We start from the raw sequence: 20,342 nt of genomic DNA on the forward strand, positions 1-20,342 counted from the left end.
GACGACAAGTAAACGCTACCATGTGGCGGCATTTTATTTTTCAGACAAACACATTAAACTTGAAAGAACATTTATCTCTACAAAAACGTGATCATGTTATATGTGTGTATAGTAGACGCAGGTTTATATTTTAAAACCCTAAGCAAACTATACAAGTAAAAGTGGTGGTGGTGGTAGGATTATTATAATTTGCTGCACCATTTTTTAACCCCACCACCACAACCGTCACCCCACGGGAGTAGTCCTTACACCAATTTCCAAAAAACTACTAATCTCATTTTGTGGTAAATTGAATTCTAGGGGGGGGATATATATTTTTTTTTGCAATCATGTGGTGTATGCACACACGTGAACTCTTTGTTCTTCAAAAATAACACCACAGATATAACAAAGAGCCAAATGAAACAATTATTTGAAAATTTGAAAATTGAAGCAATAATCAGTTCATTACAAACGAGGCTAAAAAAAATGGGTCTAGCAATCTATCCATCATCGCAGTTATAATGGTTATTGATAAGAGTAACAGATTTTTAGATGACGATGAGGATGAGCAATCCAAGCAAGTAAAGCCGAGCTAAGCAAAGCAATAATAATATAGAATTAGATAACCATGCACATATAACCCACACGTTTAACACTTCCCATGCTAATCTTTTATTCAAAAATCGTACTCATTTAATACTAGTTGTTATCAATAATGATAGTATATTATATGTATATAAAGTAGACAAATAAATAAATAGATACTTAAACAACAGTTAACTTCGTTACTTATCAAACCAAATACAATAAAAGATGTAAAAAAAAACATTCAATAATGATGGGTAACTCAATTTTAGCCACAACATGATGAGCAAACAAAGTTTAAATAAAGATAAGGGAGATAATGAAAGACAAAAAAAAAAATAGGAGTTGAAAATAATAATAGTAATAATAAAAAATTAAATTTCAAACTAAACACACAACATACATTTATTGTTTTCAAACAAAAATAAATTTTTTCAAAACCCCCCTTCTTCAATGTTTTTCGCAATCAAGTGGCATTTAAGAAAGGGAGGGATGGAAGGAAGGGAAGGAAATGGCAATGGATAAACACACATTGATAATTATTCAATTAATTCTTTTTTGAGGATTTTTTTTTTCTCTTTTTATTTTTATGTTTCAAAGTATTACTCTTCTTGTTCTTGGTTTCTGATTTTCAAGCTGATGCAGAAACAATTGGAGCTGATTCCTTCAATTCATTCAATTTAGGGGAAACCTTTTGTTTAGCATCATTAATAAATTCATCAGCACGTTGTTTAGTTTGAGTAGCAAATTGATCGACATAATCTTGAGTTTGGTTCTTCAATGGAGTTAAATAATCGTCATTCAACTTGTTAATAGTTTTAGAAGCAGTGTTATAACTAGCTTGTAAATTCTTACCAATCAAATTTCCCTTTGGGTCAGTAGATTGTAATTCTTTATTATAAGTAGCAACTAAATCTTGTTGAATTTCAATTGATTTATTAAATGTAAAGTTTTTCAAATTGATCAAAACTTGTTGAACAGTTTCAACAACTTTGTAAAATTCACCTTCACTTCTAGTTTTAACTTCAATGGCAGTATTTAAATATTTGTTATTAAGATTAATCAATTTATTTTCAACTGGAGTAACATAAGTTTTACCGAATGAATTTATAGTTTGTACGGGGATTTCCAAAATATATTTATCAAAAGTAACCAACCCAGAGTTTATCAATTGATCAACAAATGATAATAAATCAAATATTGGTGAAACTGAAAAAATATTGACATTGACAAAATCAATCAAAGGTAAAACAAATGATTTGTAAATTGAATTGACAATTTGGAATGACAATAAATATTGAGTAATGTATTCAATAAATGAATAATGATAAACATGTTCAATGGTAATGGATTTGAAATGTTGTTGTGGCTTAACAGCCTGTTTAACTTTTTCAACAGCGTCAGACATTATAAATGATAATATGGGGGGGGAGGGAGTTGTTGTATAAATGATAGTTATTATCTTCTTAAAGAAAGATTTGTATAAATTTAAAAATGTATATGCAAAGAATGCAGTAAAGCTAAGATTATAATATGAGCGGGAGGGTATTAAAATGCTAATAATGATACTGATAATGAATTACACTGAATAATATTGTAAAGTAATATCAATGTAAAAACAATATATGATAATGTATTTGATAGATTGATAAATCTGTATTCTTGTTAGATTTGGGGAAAAAAAAATCAGAAAAGAAGAAGGAAGAAGTAAAATAAAAAAAATCTTAGAAATGAAAATTTCAATTTAAGGAAATTATTACAAATATTTATACCTCCTTTGTTGGTAAAAACAAGAAATAAAATTTTGAGAGTATAAATAGGAAAAGGGAAAAGGGAATAATTTTGAAGATTGAAGATGAAGAAGTAAGAAGTAAGAAGCAAGAAGAGGGGGGGGGTGTATGTGTGCAAGTGTGGATAAGGAGATTATAAAATTATTATGCAATAACACAAAAGCAAAAAAATATTTAGTGACACAGCATTTGAGTACACACTACAAAAATTAAAGTGGAAAAGAAATTTTTGCTTCAATAAAAAAAAAAATAAAAAAAAAAAGCAAAAAGCAAAAGATCTTAAAACTTTAAGAAATTAAACAACAACACAAAAGACAATGAAGATACATCTCTACAATTATCTTTATCACTGCTACAATGCTCTAACGCAGGTCACTCTTGTCTTTTGACATAAACTGAGCTGATTCCCAAAGAAGTTAGATGATGATATTCCTTACCAGTTGAAAATTATCATCAGTTTTCTTACAAACAGTGTTACAATTGATAATTGTTAGGTGTAGTTTGTGTGTGTGTGTGTGTGTGTGGTGTATATACATTGTTTTGCCTGTGATTTATTTTATACTGCAATATGAAGAACTCTTGGTATGTAAATGGAAGTACAGGTATTGGTAGACTTACAAGTAACACATTTTTTTTTTGCAAGCCTGTGAAATCTATTACACCAAGTAATTAATAGTAGTTACCTTATCTAACGTTATTTAATTTCTTTTAAAAAGTAACTTCCTATTATTCTTGGTGTTGGTTCTATTAATGGAAAGGAAGGGAGAAAAGTGTGAAGTGGATGTAGAGGACTATCAGTGCATCTTAAAGTAGGGACGAAAAGAGAAAGGGGGAAATAAAAGAGGAAATTGAAGCGGGATTACAAGTCCAATGTAAGTCGATGAATCTTTATGCACGCACATACGTTTACCTCACCTATTAATAGTGTACACACGAATATAAATCCAATAGCAGTGAGTAAATATAGATTAATGTGTGTTAGTTGTGTATGGTGTGTGTGTGAAGAAGAAGATATTGAATGTTTTGAAAAGTTGTGCGTTCTTTGTTTGTGTTATTTATGATAATCCCGCACTTTGTGTGATTAATGCATCATTGGTTAATCTTAGGCAACCGAAAATTCTGCAGAAAATTGCTCGAGTTTTCTTTTTTTCTTTTTCTAGTTAGTTAGTGCAAGTTATTAAAATTTGCATGTGATAATTTTCTCATTTGTTTCAATTCGCGTCTTTAATTTTCTATTTTGCCATAACCATGCTCAATTTTGCACCCTATAATATAATATGATCTCTTCTTACATTATTATTATCAACATATCCCACAATTATCCCTAACTTATACTTGTATAATATATTTTACTTTATATCAGTTCCCGCTATACATTTGACTATTTGTTTTCCGATTACATAATATATCTGCCCTTGTTATGTTATATCTTACTTGTATTTTTTTGGTATTGTTTAAAGTAGTCATTGTAAAAGTTGACAGCCATAATCAAACCACCACACCATTTGATAACTACAATAGAGACAACTACAATCAGAACAAATGAAAAGTATAACAGCCTCCCCAATAGGATTTAACAATAATAATTATAATAATGATGTTCAATACCAAATCTCAAATGAACGTGAAAAATTATACTCACCTAAACAGAAAATAATTTAAGATATATTATTATTACCTATTCCGTAATTCTATAAGAAAAAAAAAATTTAAGATTATAGATCTGACCATTGTCTTATTTCTTGGTCCTCCCTTCCTTTTTTATTTCACTTTCTGTGGAAATCTCGAGATTTTTTTATTATTATTGTAGTCTACCTATCAATTGCTTTACTAAAGACTGATAAATTGAATCATTCATGTTATATAGTTTCTTTTTCTTTTTTTTTTTTGTATAGTAAAAGCCTTACATGTTCACATGGCTTACTTAAACATTTGTATATGACATTTGCTTTTTCAAATATTTCTTTCTTTCCTCGGGATAAAATATATTTTTTTCTTTTTCAATTCTTAATTAATTAATTAATTAAACTATAAGATTGCTAACTAAGGAAATAAGATAATACTAAGAAATTTAGGTTGATGATGAAACTATTATAATCTAAATAAACTTTACATTAAGAATTTCTCTTAAAATATTTAGAGAAAAAAAAAAAAAAAAAATTTCGGCAAGCCCGAAACTATCACCACTAATTTGATTTGAACAATAAATGTATATATACTTTACGACACAAACATAGATCTCAGATACACCTTAATATGAAATAACTCTATTCGGATGAAATTCTCACCACACACAGGTTGCTCTTCTTCTTTGGGCAATTTATGCAAAGGTGATGGCTCACCAATTATACATTACAGATATGCACCATTCCCGCCTCTTATGCACCTTTAGCACGAGTCATATGTACCTGAGCAAAACAAAATGCAAAACTCTCGTCTTTAATTGTCAGTAATGGCATGATTATATTTTTAACACCCCCTCCCTTTTGGTCGCCTCTTCTTGCCCCTGTTTCTTGGTCCGCGTGGCATTCTGGTCTTGTTGTATCAGCCACTTTCTTCTTCTGGTCAAACTCATTCCTCGGCCGTCGTTTACCTATGATGACCTACAGCGCACATTAAAAGCTCTCTAGTAACATTTACCTTGGCCGCCGATGCTCAATTTCTTTTATAAAACATTACTATTGTTATTATTGTTCACAATTAAGCATTTCTAACTATATTTGTTGGTGAATTGCAAGTATCCTTATCTTACTCCTTGCCTGCTCCCTAAAACTTTTTTTTTTTCAATTCTCAAAATAATTTTCCTGAGTCTAATTGTTTATGCACCCTTGTTCTTATTATTGGCTACTTTGTTTTATGGACATATGGAAATAAGATTTATTATTTTTTTGTTTCGTTTCGTTTTGATTTGCAATAATTAATTTAATTAATTGATGTTGATTTATCACTTTATCAAACGTATGAGCAATAAAAATTGAAAGTTTCTCGTGAATCATCCCTGAATGTACCTTTATTTGTTTTAAGTTCAAGGTTGGAAAGTCACCACTTTCTCCCCATTTTTGTTATTCATATTGTAATTATTACTCTGTATTACTACTACTGAGACGTCTAATTCGATTTATTCGATTCTAATAACTTATCATTTACTCTTTGTTCAATATATCGAGGGATATGACAGTAGGATCAACGGGGGTGGGGCATTTTTACAGGAATTGTTCGGAGTTGTATTACCCCACTCGCAAATCTGATGCAGAACTCTTCTTTTCCAAATTGTTCTTCGACGATCTTTCGGGTCCTTTTGTTTTGTGTATGGTTTGACTAAACTAATTGTAAATCAGGTTTAAAAATTTACAATTCTTTGATTTGTTCTTCTTTTGGGAGTTTGAATCACGAAAAGAAGAGAATTGTTGCAAAAACAATTGACGTTAAAATAAGATCAGAAAATTTCGAAAAGTATACTACGTTTGCATATTTGATTTCATTTTTTTGCCGAGGAATGTACAATAAACGAACTGGAATTAATTCATCATTTACTGTTGATACCAAGTACAGTGATTAAATCAATATAGTATCCAAAATACCTATTTTGGGTGATAATTAAGTCTATTACAGCAAGATACTAAGATATGTTTCGGTACAAGAAGTGCGATTATAAAACAGATTGTTAATGGAATGGAAAAATCGGATAAGTCTTTAAAATGTAGTATTCGATACTTCATCTAAGCCTTGTCACTGTATTTGAAAAGTCCTTTTATAGTTTAATTTATAAATAAACTAAAGAAATGTAAGGTTCATTTTTTTTAATGGTTGCAGTAGTGTTTTCTTTTTAGTCAATATTTCGTTTTTTTGAGTTTGTTTCACTCATTTTGATAGTTAAAATTATCACATGCAAAAAAAAAAATCCATCAGTAACTATCGGAGCTTTTCTGATAATGGAAAACTCCTATTTCTGTTCATTTGGTTATGTGATTAGTTTATGGTTTAATTAGCAGATGTTTAGTTGAATCATTCTTCATTTCGGGCCAATCTCAATGTATTTGTGAAAATAGAAGTGTAGTTATTCGTATGTTCTACCTTTAATACAGATTGTTATGCTTCTCGAATGAGAGCTTTCCCATGTTTATCTGTATTTTTAACCCTCCTTCCGTCACTTCCTGTTCATTTAAGCAATAAAAAAAAGATAAAAGAGGTGTGAGCCAGAGGGGCGGGTTATTAATATCAATTGTTTACTTTTCCAAGATAAGCAGCAATAAATTTTGGCCGCGTTATCTTCTTCTTCATTTCTTTTATCTCTTTTTAGTCAATTTGCTGTGGTTTGGCATCTTGCGCCAATCAATTAGTTTGTTTGAATAATCACCGAGGGCAATCAGTAAAATCAACAGAAAGCAGCAACTTGCAACTATTCTTGGTTGCTCTCAACGAAAACAATACCTTATTGTGTAGTATTTTCTTACATATTTCTGTTGGAAAATATAGATATTTGGTCCTTACATGACGTTATTACAATCGTTACACATTTCAATCATCAGTTGCACCCCCTCCTTGATGGATTGTGATATATCGGTTTGTATTTATCTCTTTGTAACCAAAAATAAATAACTGCTCAAATTGTGGCTGCCAACTCAATGTGACGTAATTTGGGAATCAATAAGCATGTACCGATAAGTGATAAGAGAATGACATAATTTGTTCTTTGAACGTTTGATTCCTTACATATCTGCATCGGTTGTTACTTGTATGAGTGATTTATAGACACCCGGTAATGACCAAATCAAAGGTTTCGTTTTACAGATGTTCTGAATTTGTTAATCATGATTGAGAAATTTTTTTGGTTGTCAATTTTTATCCAAATATAATTGAAAATATTGTTTACCACGCATATTATTTAATAGATTTCTTAAAATGATCTCGATATCTCATGTTAGAACAGCAAACAAACAATTCGTTACAACTCACTTGGATATTTACAACTAACATTTGTTGATTACAATGATAACTATATAAAATAGTGTATATACAAATAACACTCACACAAACAGATAGATTCTTTCGTATTTACCTGCTTACTGTTGTTTACATTCTGGTGGTGGTTGCTTTTGACTACCAGCAGCTTCATCATCGTCATCATCATCATCATCACTATCACCTTCACCATCTTCATCACTATATTCATCTTCATCACCTTCACCTTCAAGTTCCGGATAATCAAAATCAACTGCATCACCAGTAAACCAATCAATAGCACGAGGAATCAACCTATCTTTAATTTCTTCACCCAATTGGTAATCCAATTCCAATCTGGCTTCTAATTCTTCATCTTCTTCATCACCTTCTTCCCCTTCATCATCGTCGTTAGCCTCTTCTTTATCTTGTAATTTATCATCATTGTCATCATCTTCAGATTTAATCTTTGGAGGTTTTGGAGGATCAAAGAAATTGAAAAATGATTCAGTTGGTGTCAATTTTTCAATGGTTCTAGTTTGCTTTGTAGTTTTATTTCTTTGTTTTCTTCTTTCAATGGTTATAGTGACATTGTTTTCTTTCAGTTTCCAACGAATTTCACAACCATCAGCATGATCATATACAAAATCTCCACTGTAACCTAATTCAGCTTGATAATGATAAGTTTTAGTCAAAGTTTGATTTTCAAAAAAATCATTTGGTTTGAATTCAAAAATTAATTGGAATCCAGGTGTTGATAAATATTCCATTCTAATATCAATTAAATTAGACAAGACTTCAGAATCTCTATCAGTAATGGTTTCAGATACTGTAGATAAATTTTCTAAAGCAGTCAACCAAAATCCTGGAATACCTTGTTCATCTTCTTCTTCATCATCTTCTTCCTCCTCTTCTTCTTCTTCCCCATCTTCTTTATCTATTCCCTTTTCTTCTTCTTCTAATTGTTGACCTTCTTCAATCTCTTCAACAGTTGGTTCCAATTCACCATTAATGATTTGTTTTCTTTTAACATATAATGGTTGATATTTGGCGAAAAATTTCTTTTCCAATTCCAATAATTCTTTTTGAAATTGTGCTTCCAATTTCATTTGATTTAATTGTAATGATTTCAATCCATAAACACGATTCTTGACTGGTTTAGATAAATTATCAATATATCCAGATTGTTTACCAACTAAATCTCCTAATTTACCTTGAATCATACTTAATAATACTGGATTATTTGCTAAACCTCCAGCAGCAGCAGCAGCACCAGTACCATCTTCATTGTTTGATTCTTGAATGGTGGACACCGTCGGTGGTTTGGATCTCATATAGGAGTTGGTGACACTAGCAGGAGTGTTCTGTGGCGTAGGGGCTTTAGAAATATCCCCATTCTTCTTTTTGGTGTTGATTGGTTGTTCAGTCATAGTTAATATGGGTTGTGTTCTTGACTAGGTTTATAGGAATAGAAAGTAAATGATAAGATTGGAAATATTGATGGGAAATAATTTTTTTTTTCTATGAATATATAATAATTGAAAGCTTCCATCCATCATCGTTCTTCTTCATCATCCGCGTGTTCATTTTTTTTTTCGCCTCTGTTTCAATTTAGGCAGTAATTACCGTTTCTTTTTTTTTGATTTAGTCGTGCCGATTGGCTATAACTGTTTGATTGTCTTAATGCGTAAGTAGAGTTGTTGTTATAATGGGTTTGGTTGCAACCGTATTGGGCGTATGTTCAATGTTTTACTTACTAACCACCACATGACTTGCACAATAAATAAAATATGTATAGAATATATAACTCTGAATAAACTCATCTCATCCTATATACCAATAAAAATACAAAAAAATCAAACTCCCCCCTCAATGGACAGTTTTCAATTTCCAATCTCCTTCCTCTATTTCCAAAACATGGTCATGGTATTTCTCCAAAGATGGTCTATTCGATAATGAAATAAATGTAAGTTTCTTCTTGATCAACAATTCATAAAGGTATTCTTCAACATCAGTACTGACTGCATTGGTACAATCATCTAATACAATCAATTTTGGATGTTTAAACAAAGCTCTAGCAATACTTAATCTTTGTCTTTCACCACCACTCAAAACCAGCGACCAAGTTTTAACAGTATTAAGACTCTTCTCTCTTTTCAATAAATATTCCAATTTAACTTCACGCAAAATGTGATACAAATAATCATCATTATATCCCATTTCTAACATTTCAGTGTATGTGTGAGGATAAATTATTTGGTCTCGTAAATTACCAGTGGTGAAATAGGCCTTTTGTGGCAAGTAAAAAATATCATCATCATTAGGTTTCGATAATAATCCACTATACAATGGCCACAATCCAGCAATAATACGTGCAATAGCTGTTTTACCACATCCATTTGATCCCAAAATTAACATACTCTTGTGTTTCAATTGGAAATTCAAATTGTCAACCAATGGTGCATATTCTGATCCTTCGGCAGTTGGAATAATAACCCTAATATTTTCAAATCGTAATCCATCAGGGTAATTGTCTTGAATAGTACCTTGGATATCAGCGTAACCATTCTTGTCACCATAATCAAACTTAGGGGCATGAACTCGGTGTAATTGAGTCAATAAATTGAAAACTCTATCAGTGTATCCAGTCAATGTGTTAACATCTTTAATAGAGTACATTAATCTGGATCCAGCATCAGCTAGTGATAACAATAATCTTTTGTTGGTAATGAATTGTCTCATATTCTTGCCTTCAGTAGCTGAATCTACTTGTGCATCTTTGCCATCTTGTTGCTTTTGTTTTTTCTTCTTGGCTATGACAGCAGCGATATCGTCGTCGTCGTCATCTCCAGTTAATGCTACTGCTTCTTTAGGCCACAATTCATCTAAAAACACTGGCAAACCAGCAAAAATATATCCCCATGCTGACCAAGTATATTTCAAAACATAATCCTCTAATGCTGCATACCCAAATGATATATTAATTTCTTTACTAATATGCTGAATCAATTTTTGGAAATTTTCATTCAACTTAAATTTTTCAATTAATGATCCCTTGTAGAATCCAATTTCTTCACTATTGGTCATCACATTCAAATGTTGGTTGTAATAAATACCTTCTAAATGTGCTCTTTGTGACGATAATTTACCAAATGATGGTGTTGCCCGTTTCAACATTAATGCGGTCACCATATAATTGGCAAAGATACCTATAATTGCCCCGGTACCTAAATTATCTCTCAAGTAAACACTAAAGAAAATCAAATCAATAAATGGTTTACCCATTGACGAGAATAATGAACATAAGGATTGACAGAAATTGGTAACATCGTCAGTAATATACTGATCAATGTTTAAGATATCTGAATTGTTTAACCCAATTTTATAATAGGCCATACTTTTGTCCAAATACATATCATGAATGTATCGGGTAAGGTTGGTTCTAAATCCCAAGGCTAATCTAAGATCCAAATATTTTATAGCTGCATTAGTATAAGAGGCAGGGAAGGCAATCAATAACCAATAAATCAAATCGCGAGAAAATTTTCTTCCGTTTGCTGCAATCAAATTTTTAACAATTTGACCATCTAATTTAGCAACCAACAAAGATAACCACGTTCTGAAAATTAAAAAGAAACATTGTGAGACTAACAAAGATGTGTTTTGACAATAAAATTTGGGGATCAAGATCTTCCAAATGATCATCAATTGATTAAGGAATTTCGAATTGAATATAACTCCCTTTTGTTGCTGTTGTAAAATCCTTTGGTTTCTAACAAAATCTTTATATAGATATTTATCAGCAGCATATTGATCGTTGTTAGGTTTAGGAATAATTATTCTTGTGACTTTGTTTTTCCCCTTTGGTATGTATATCTCTCTTGCCCCATTTTTCAAAATATTGGATGACTGTCTAATAAGACTTGGACGTCTTAATTTCTTGTTCAATGCATATTCATTATATTTGGTAATGATGTTTCGAAATGTAAAATATAATCCAAATCCAGCAGTGGCAATCAATGTACTGAAGAATAATATAACTGGTCTACTCTGATAATTTAACTTGACTTTGTTATCTCTATAGGTGGTGATAAACTCATGTAGTAATAACAAGATGTTTTTAACATCCTGTTTATTATATCCAGCTAATCGTGATATGTTGATCATTTCAACAATCAATGAAACTTAGAAGATAAGAACAGAATATATGTAAATCAACAAATAATATATTGGTTAGTTATGATTTAATGTTGAAAACTGTAAATACTAATCAAGAGTGAGTTGAAGAAGTGATTGTTTCTCCAGTTTGTCGATTTTTTTTTTTGTTTGTTTGTTCAATCAAAGTGGGGAAGCAAAAACATGACACGATCAAAAACTCTAAAGTGAAAGTAACAAATTGATAAAATTCTACATTTGCACTACAAAATCTAAACCACCCAAAATACTAAATCACAGCCCTTAAACCTCATCTATTCACCTGGTTTAATATAATTGAGTAAAGCGTAATGTTGATAAAGTTTTACACAGTTAGTGACTAAGAGTCCGACAATAATAAAGCAAATCCTGTATACAAATGTATTTGCATGTGAAAAGAAACTAACATTGATTACAACGTATAATCATATCAAGTATTCATGAAGTATATACACAGTGATATATATACTCTGAGGTTTGATCTTTAGTCAGAACCTATTGGTCATTGATCTCCAAGTAACAATTTGGGCGGTGTCCATTTTCTTCCTTGCTAGTACAACTCCATTGGTGAATCTATAGATAACAACATGAACTGATATAATGAGGAGAGTGGTGGACTATTAGACGGCTGCAGTTTTGAAATGCTTAATTGGCAACTCTTCTCACTTCTTTGCTAATTGATTGGTAACACAGGTTTTAAACTTGATAAATTCTTGTCCACACAAATCCTTCTTTATAGTAGTATAGTTATTTAGAACACAATTCCCATAAGCTAAGCCTTCTGAGGAGCATTTTCCACTAGCTTCCATTAATCTTTTAGCTGGCCTTATTTTAGTTGTTGATTGTGGATTCATTGGAGGATGGTTTCTATAGCATCTGTTCGGATTTTCATGTCTTTTTTCTCAGATAGAAAATTTTTTATGTGTGTCTTTTGCATCGCGGTACTGGCACAATAAATGGAAATAAGCCAAGTAAAGACTGCAAACATCACTTTATTTGTGATCTAAATATTAACTCTTGATTTTCCAATTCAAGTCAACTCTAAATCTATGCAGCTGGACAGAACCAAACTCCGGTTGTAATTTAGTAATAAAAGTGGAGAAACAATTTGCAATTAACATTTTGTGTGAATATCTGCACAGTTTTTTCAATGAGCAATCTCACCAAGAAGTGTGATCAATGGTAACAACAAATACTACGTACGCCTATCGAAGCATATGCTACCTCTAATCTTACATAGAAACAATGCTTGGTAACAGATAAAGCTAATGCAAACTTCAGCTCAAAGCAGTGTAAACTCCGCAGCAATCTCCGGAAATAGGACCAATTCGCACAACTCAACCAAATAATTTAAACTTTTGTGGATATTCCGTTGGAGTCAGTTTTTTTTTTTCAGGACGTTGAGAAAAAAAAAGTTTTCTTGTGTCTCAAGATTTACTCATACCACCACCACTTTTGCTACCGCTACTACCACCACCACAGCAACAAAAATTGTTATCGGAATTCTCTACTAGGTTAAACTACACAAACAATTCAACAATCTTTTCTCTTTAAGAAAAAAAAAAAATAAAAATCACTCGGCTTACTTGTATTCTTCTTCCTTTATTTCCTTTAAAACAATAGATTGAAGATCATTACTAACAATTATATAAATATTGTGGAGGGGTTAAACAAAGTTGGAAAAATTTTCTATAAATTGTACGATAATTATAAATTTGGCATAATTATTACTACCACCACTACCACCCCTTACAAAGAAATAGAAAAAAAAAATTTTTTTTCTTAGTTTATCAATTGAATTATATACAGCCTTTCTCCAAATCAGTGCTAATCATGGACCCTACCAATGACCCAAACTTCACACCACCTTCTTTAAACAAAAATATAGAGCCGACGGCTCCATCCGACAAAATTCCTAGTATCATGCCTATTCAGCCGTTCGTTTTAGAGGAATTGGGTGAAGGAGTTGATGGTCCAGTGCCACACCCAGCGTCGTCTTCGAGACCAACTCCAACCACTGCCAGATCATATGATGCCTCTCATGCATCAGACACCGAGAGCAAATATCACTCCAAGATCCCTAGAAAGCACACTGAGTTGATTAGTTCATCCTCATCCGATGAAGAAAATGAACCACTATCACCAAAACCAGAAATTATCCCACCCAAAAAAGAAATCTTACCACCTTCAATCAAAGTTCGATCTTCTCAAATTGCTGATTTAGAAGAAGTACCACATGGAATTCAAAGACAAGCATTGAAATTAGAGGATTATCATTTCCCCACACATAGATTGGCAACCACATTAACTGATGATTCGAAACATCCATTGGTTATTGTTGCTTGTGGATCATTTTCTCCAATAACTTATTTACACTTGAGAATGTTTGAAATGGCATTGGATGCTATCACAGAGCAAACCAGATTTGAAGTCATTGGTGGGTACTATTCACCAGTTTCCTCTAATTACAAAAAACAAGGTTTGGCGCCAGCACACCACCGAGTTCGAATGTGCGAATTGGCATGTGAACGTACATCATCGTGGCTTATGGTGGACGCCTGGGAGTCTTTACAACCTAAATATACTAGAACCGCGTTAGTATTAGATCATTTCAATGAAGAGATAAACATCAAACAAGGTGGGATCATGACCCGTCTGGGTGAAAAAAGAGGGGTTAAGATTATGTTGTTAGCGGGTGGTGATTTGATTGAAAGTATGGGTGAACCAGATGTCTGGGCTGACCAGGATTTGCACCACATATTAGGCAAATACGGTTGTCTTATTGTTGAAAGAACAGGATCTGATGTTAGAAGTTTCTTGTTGAGTCATGATATCTTGTATGAACATCGCAAAAACATATTGGTGATCAAACAATTGATATACAATGACATTTCATCTACAAAAATAAGATTGTTTATACGAAGAGGAATGTCAGTGCAGTACTTGTTACCTAATTCAGTCATTAGGTATATTCAACAACATAACCTCTACGGTGATTCTGAACCAGTAAAGCAAGTTATGTCCGATAGAGCTGATTAAGTGATGTGTAATGTTTCTGTTTGTCGTATTATTAGATTTGTATACTATTATTTGCTTGTATTACTGCAAATTTATATTACTGTTAGAAGTACTGTTTCCTACAATTCTACCACGGATGTATTCCACAATTTTATATAAATACTTTATTAACTATTAATTTTTCTTTTATTAAACTATTAAATTACCATTCTTGTGCTCTGTTACCGTAAATACTCTTTTTAGTACCTTTTATAGGTTTGATTAATTTAGAACCTCCTTCCAAGAAAGAAAACTTGATTCTTCTTTTAGCTTCATATTCTTTAATATATTCTTCTTTTTGTAAAGTCAAACCAATATCATCTAATCCATTGACCAAACAATGTTTTCTAAACTCTTCCACATCGAAATGTTCAATCAAGACTTCGTCGGTTTCACCGTCTCTGATTTGCTGGTTTGGCAAATCTATCGTCAATCTATGACCTGATGTAACAACGGGAACCAATTTAGATTCAATGATTTCTTGCGGTATTCTGATTGGCAAAAGGAAATTTTTAAAAGAATTATTATAAAAGATATCACCAAATGATGGGGCAATTATACTTTTGATACCAAAATCTTTCAAAGCCCAAGGAGCATGCTCACGACTTGATCCACAACCAAAATTGTCTCCTGTCACCAATAAAATTTCTGCCTTTCTATATGGTTCAGTATTCAATACAAAATCAGTTTCCACATCTTTACCATTTTCACCTTTAACAAATCTCAATTCATAAAACAAACCATCTTTTAATCCGGTTCTCTTGATTGTTTTCAAAAATTGTTTTGGAATAATGGCATCAGTATCAACATTGGCTTTGTATAATGGAGCAGTAATACCAGTTAAAACTTTGAAACTGTTATCAATACTAGGAGTACCAGCAGCAGAGTTGTCGATCTCGGTTCTGGCCCTTTTAAATTCTGGTTCATCTTTTGGAATGTCTTCAAGTCTTTCTGCTTGAGTTTCTGGGGTATCTTCAATGTATTCCTTTTCGTGCTCATAAACAGCTTCTTGTAATTCTTTGTCTTCAATTTCATGAGCAATTTGTATTTGAGGTTCATCTTGTGTGGCATAGTCAAATTCTCTAATATCAGTGAAATGACCTTTAATAGCAGCAGCAGCAGCCATGGCTGGTGACATCAAATGGGTTCTTGAAAGAGCACCTTGACGACCTTCGAAATTTCTGTTGGAAGTAGAAGCACATCTTTCTTCAGGATCCAAAATATCTGGGTTCATACCAAGACACATTGAACATCCGGCTTCTCTCCATGAAAATCCAGCGGCTTCAAAAATCTTATCCAAACCTTCTTTTTCAGCTTGCTTTTTAATTAAACCAGAACCCGGCACCACCAAGACCAATTTCACATTGTCGGCTTTTTTGTGACCTTTGGCAACTTTAGCAGCTGCTCTTAAATCTTCAATACGAGAGTTGGTACATGAACCAATGAATGCTTTATCAATTTTGATTTCTTTGAAAGGTGTGTTTGGAGTTAAACCTTGATATTTCAATGCTCTTTCCATACCCGATTTCTTAATTGGATCGGTCACAGTTGCTGGGTCTGGGACACTAGCAGTTATTGGTAACGCATCTTGTGGTGAGTTACCCCAAGTGATAGTTGGAACAATATCGGAAGCAGCAATTTTAATATCGTAATCAAACTTAGCTCCTTCATCAGTATGTAAAGTTTTCCAATATTTCATGGCCTTTTCCCATTCTTGTCCCTTTGGAGCCAATGGTCTACCTTTGATGTAATTGAATGTAGTATCATCTGGTTTGATCATACCAGCTCTGGCACCGGCTTCAATGGCCATATTACATATCGACATTCTTGCTTCCATTGACAAATTCTCAATGGCTTTACCAGCAAATTCAATAACACAACCAGTACCACCAGCAGTACCAATAACACCAATGACATGCAAAACCAAATCTTTCGAAGTGATACCTTCAGACAAATCACCATCAATAGTAATTCTCATGTTTTTCGATTTGGCTTGAATAATAGTTTGCGTAGCTAAAACATGTTCCACTTCAGAAGTACCAATACCAAAAGCCAATGAACCAAAGGCACCATGAGTAGAAGTATGGGAGTCACCACAAACAACAGTGGTACCTGGTAAAGTGAAACCTTGTTCTGGACCAACAACATGGACAATACCTTGTCTGTCGTCTGTCATACCAAAATAAGTAACATCAAAATCCTTGACGTTTTGTTCTAAAGTCTTAACTTGCAATCTAGAATCATCTTGCTCTATGAATGAATCGACATTCTTGAAATTTGCTCTTGAAATAGTTGGGATATTATGATCAACTGTGGCTAATGTACAATCGGTTCTTCTGACTGAACGACCAGCATTCTTTAACCCTTCAAATGCTTGTGGGGAAGTAACCTCATGGACTAAATGTCTATCAATGTATAATAAATATGAACCAGAATCGTCTTTATGAACTATATGGTCTTCAAAGACCTTGTCGTATAATGTTTTAGGAGCCATAGTAAAGTAATTGTCCTTATTTATGGGGTAGGGGTATTTAATGTAAAGTAATAATTATGGTAGAATAATTAAAAAGGTGAAAAAAAAAAGAGTTGGACGGACAACTTGAAATTTTTTTGGTGGGTTTATATAGAATTGAACAAAGAGAAGTTTTTCAACAATTGTCACACTTTTTGTTTTTTCATGTGGTGAGCAATGCCGTTACAGGAGCGGAACCGGCAAGCATCCCGTTCAGCCAATAACAGAAAAATGATTCATAAGCTGGAGCGGAGACGGTTCAACTGGAAAGTGATTTTTGTGCGGCGTCATGAAAATGTCGTCACATGTCGGAAAGCTAGCTCCTGCGACTTTTGTCGATGCTACCAGAAGAAAAAAAAAATGTTCCAAATCACACTACTTCATTGATTGTTTCCCGTTGCACTACCACTTGAAGTCTCAGAATTTTGAATAAATCTAAACTTTCATAGTTACCCATACACTACAGAAAAAGGGAGTGGGAACCACCTAACAAAAAGAACAATTCCCCGTCTCAATATGATGCCACCAGGGGGACGAAAGTCCAAAATTAGACCACCAAGAAAATCACTAATCAGCTCGTCATCGTCATCGGAAAACTCAACCACCGATCCAGTAATAGATTTCGATAAAAATTGGTCAGTTTTATCTAGTGCCATCTCCCAAATCCAAAACAAAAATGTATCAAACTTATCATATGAGCAATTGTATAGAAAAGCCTATGTGTTGGTTTTACGAAAGTTCGGAGGAAAATTGTATGATAATGTGGCAAACGTTATTAAAACCCATTTGCTAACTAGAAGAGAAAAATTATTGAGCGTGTCTGCCAATCATGATTTGTTCATGCAATCGATACTTCAAGAATGGAGCGAACATTTACAAGCAATGAAGTTTATAAGTGATGTTCTCATGTATTTAAATAAAGTTTATGTTGCTGAACACAAAAAATTGCTAATCTATGACTTGGGCATTCAACTATTCAAAGATTATGTGATAAAATATAACAATGATGAAGTTGGGTCTAAAATTGTCAATATGGTGATTGATGAAATTGCCAAGAGTAGAACTGGGGTTGTTATCACGTCAAGCATGTATATCACGAAAATTATCAATATGATGGAATTGTTAGTGGAGCCTAGTGGATCCTCAGATATCCTTTTCGGGGATTCATATTACCAAATTAAATTTGAACCCAAGTTTTTGAAAAGTTCTGAAGAGTCACTTTACAACTTGTCCCAAGAATTTGTGTCTCACAATCTAGGAACAAAATATTTGCAATTGACAACTCAATTTATTAAAGATGAAGATAATAGAGTTCGATTTTATCTACCGCCTTCAACATATCCCAAATTGGTGGAGTTAATGAATAACATAATGATTAAAGATAAAATAGATAAAATGATTTTGTCACTGAATCAAGGTTTGGAATATTGGTTGAAACCTGTTGTGAGCAATATTTTTGAAGACACTAACATTGAAACCTATCATTACGCAGATTTGAAAATGTTGTACAATTTGATTGGCAGATTCGATGACGAATATCAACTATTAAGATTGCGGTTGAAAGAAGCCATTGTTGCCCAAGGAAATTCGTTACCAGATTATGTGCGTAGTTCCATTGAAAATTCAGGTAAGAAACAGTCTAACAATTCACCAGCATTTGCTACAAAATGGATTGAGACTATTTTAAAGTATCGTGACCAATTAATGCAAGTTTGGAAAAACTCATTTGATGAAAACTTGATGATCGAACAAACTTTTACTTTTGCTATGAGAGATTTCATAAATGGAAGCAATAAAAGGGGCCCCGCATCAGTTAATGCTCCTGAATTATTATCAGTGTACATGGATTATTTTATAAAACAATTAACGAAAGGCAGTTCATCAAATAAAGATATATCATTAAAGTCTGGTGACCAGACAGAGGACTTGATTTCCAATTCAATACAGTTCTTGAGATTTATCAAGGACAAAGATGCATTTGAAGCAAACTATGCTAATCATTTTGCCAAGAGGTTTTTAAATTCCAAAACTGGTAATTCTCCTTCCTCCAACAAAGACATTGAAGAAATAATTCTAGCCAAGTTGAGTGAAGAAATGGGGACTTCATCATTGGATAAAGTTATCAAAATGAACAGAGACGTAAGGCTGTCAAAGGATACCACTAATGACTGGAAACGTTATTTGAATAAACAAAGCAAATCAACAGATTTGGTTGAGATGGAATTGAAAATATGTAATGTGACTGATTGGCCAAAATCCATGACTAAGGATTACAAATGGTTTAGTAGGACTGAAAATGAAGAGACCCCATTCAAATGGCCACGTCAATTACGTAACACCATTAAACAATTTGACGAGTTTTGGAGTAACGGTAAGAAAAACGATAACAAGTCGTTGTATTGGTCTCCCAAATTTGGATCTATGGATTTGCGGATAACGTATCCTTCTAGAACGTACGAAATCAACTTGTCTACATTTGCAGCTATTATTATGCTCCTTTTCGCTCCTCAACTGACAAATGCAGATGGTTCTACAGTTCTGGCATTTGATGAAATGAAGGAGTTAACATATGAAGAGATTCTAGAGTTGACTGGTATTCCTGAACCAGAGTTGAAAAGACATCTACAATCAATTGCAGTTGCTCCAAAGCTGAGACTACTTGTTAAAGTTCCAATGAGTAAAGATGTGAACAAGAATGATGTTTTCAAATTGAATGCAAAGTTTAAATCACCATCAGTGAAAGTCAAAGTGTTGACAGTTTCTGCTTCTTCTTCTTCTTCAGCATCTTCGTCGTCGTCATCTTCTAAAAACACCAACAAATCTGTTGCAAAGACCGAACAAGAAGAGGAACTAGAAGAAGTTAACGCCAACATCATGGAGGGACGCAAAATTGAAGTTAATGCTGCCATTGTGCGTATTTTGAAATCAAGACAATCAATAAAACATAACGATTTAATTGAAGAATTACTTAAACAGTTGAGTAATAGATTCCAGCCACTGATTATATTGATAAAACAACGAATTGAAGATTTGATAGATAAAGAATATTTGAAAAGAGATACAGATGATAGGAATTTGTATCATTACATAGCATAACTGATTAGAAAATAAATAAAATGGAATGTTAAAATGTTTGAATGTATGTCATGTGAAGAATGAAGATCAACACTTATTATTCGGAATTGGTATTTACTTTTTTTGTATTTCCGAATCTGCCTTCGGGCCGAGATCAACAGAAAAAGAAAATCTGGAAATAAGCCATAATTACTCTTTATCAGCAA

General features: G+C 32.8%; 7 protein-coding genes across 7 annotated transcripts; 2 read left to right on the forward strand and 5 right to left on the reverse strand. All coding sequences in view use genetic code 12, as the record gives it.

The window, feature by feature from the left end:
* Positions 1 to 1,198: 1,198 nt before the first annotated feature.
* Positions 1,199 to 1,975, reverse strand: CAALFM_CR00310CA (uncharacterized protein; the record flags this gene model as incomplete). The annotated part of the gene is made up of 1 exon (XM_713566.1): positions 1,199 to 1,975. One exon carries the CDS (start codon positions 1,973 to 1,975, stop codon positions 1,199 to 1,201), a length of 777 nt encoding a protein of 258 aa, XP_718659.1.
* A 5,445-nt stretch (positions 1,976 to 7,420) lies between these two features.
* NAP1 (histone chaperone) lies at positions 7,421 to 8,728 on the reverse strand (the record flags this gene model as incomplete). The annotated part of the gene is made up of 1 exon (XM_713565.1): positions 7,421 to 8,728. One exon carries the CDS (start codon positions 8,726 to 8,728, stop codon positions 7,421 to 7,423), a length of 1,308 nt encoding a protein of 435 aa, XP_718658.1.
* Positions 8,729 to 9,167: 439 nt separating this feature from the next.
* Positions 9,168 to 11,465, reverse strand: PXA1 (ATP-binding cassette long-chain fatty acid transporter; the record flags this gene model as incomplete). The annotated part of the gene is made up of 1 exon (XM_713564.2): positions 9,168 to 11,465. One exon carries the CDS (start codon positions 11,463 to 11,465, stop codon positions 9,168 to 9,170), a length of 2,298 nt encoding a protein of 765 aa, XP_718657.2.
* Positions 11,466 to 12,154: 689 nt separating this feature from the next.
* CAALFM_CR00340CA (uncharacterized protein) lies at positions 12,155 to 12,346 on the reverse strand (the record flags this gene model as incomplete). The annotated part of the gene is made up of 1 exon (XM_019475502.1): positions 12,155 to 12,346. The coding sequence occupies one exon, from the start codon at positions 12,344 to 12,346 to the stop codon at positions 12,155 to 12,157; it is 192 nt and encodes a 63-aa protein (XP_019331047.1).
* Positions 12,347 to 13,325: 979 nt separating this feature from the next.
* On the forward strand, positions 13,326 to 14,531 carry CAALFM_CR00350WA (nicotinamide-nucleotide adenylyltransferase; the record flags this gene model as incomplete). Its single annotated transcript, XM_713563.1, has 1 exon — positions 13,326 to 14,531. The coding sequence occupies one exon, from the start codon at positions 13,326 to 13,328 to the stop codon at positions 14,529 to 14,531; it is 1,206 nt and encodes a 401-aa protein (XP_718656.1).
* A 181-nt stretch (positions 14,532 to 14,712) lies between these two features.
* On the reverse strand, positions 14,713 to 17,043 carry LEU1 (3-isopropylmalate dehydratase; the record flags this gene model as incomplete). The annotated part of the gene is made up of 1 exon (XM_713562.1): positions 14,713 to 17,043. The coding sequence occupies one exon, from the start codon at positions 17,041 to 17,043 to the stop codon at positions 14,713 to 14,715; it is 2,331 nt and encodes a 776-aa protein (XP_718655.1).
* A 534-nt stretch (positions 17,044 to 17,577) lies between these two features.
* CAALFM_CR00370WA (cullin) lies at positions 17,578 to 20,157 on the forward strand (the record flags this gene model as incomplete). The annotated part of the gene is made up of 1 exon (XM_713561.1): positions 17,578 to 20,157. One exon carries the CDS (start codon positions 17,578 to 17,580, stop codon positions 20,155 to 20,157), a length of 2,580 nt encoding a protein of 859 aa, XP_718654.1.
* Positions 20,158 to 20,342: the final 185 nt, after the last annotated feature.

Source organism: Candida albicans, chromosome R (assembly GCF_000182965.3).
Source record: "Candida albicans SC5314 chromosome R, complete sequence".
In the NCBI taxonomy this organism is placed as follows: domain Eukaryota; kingdom Fungi; phylum Ascomycota; class Pichiomycetes; order Serinales; family Debaryomycetaceae; genus Candida; species Candida albicans.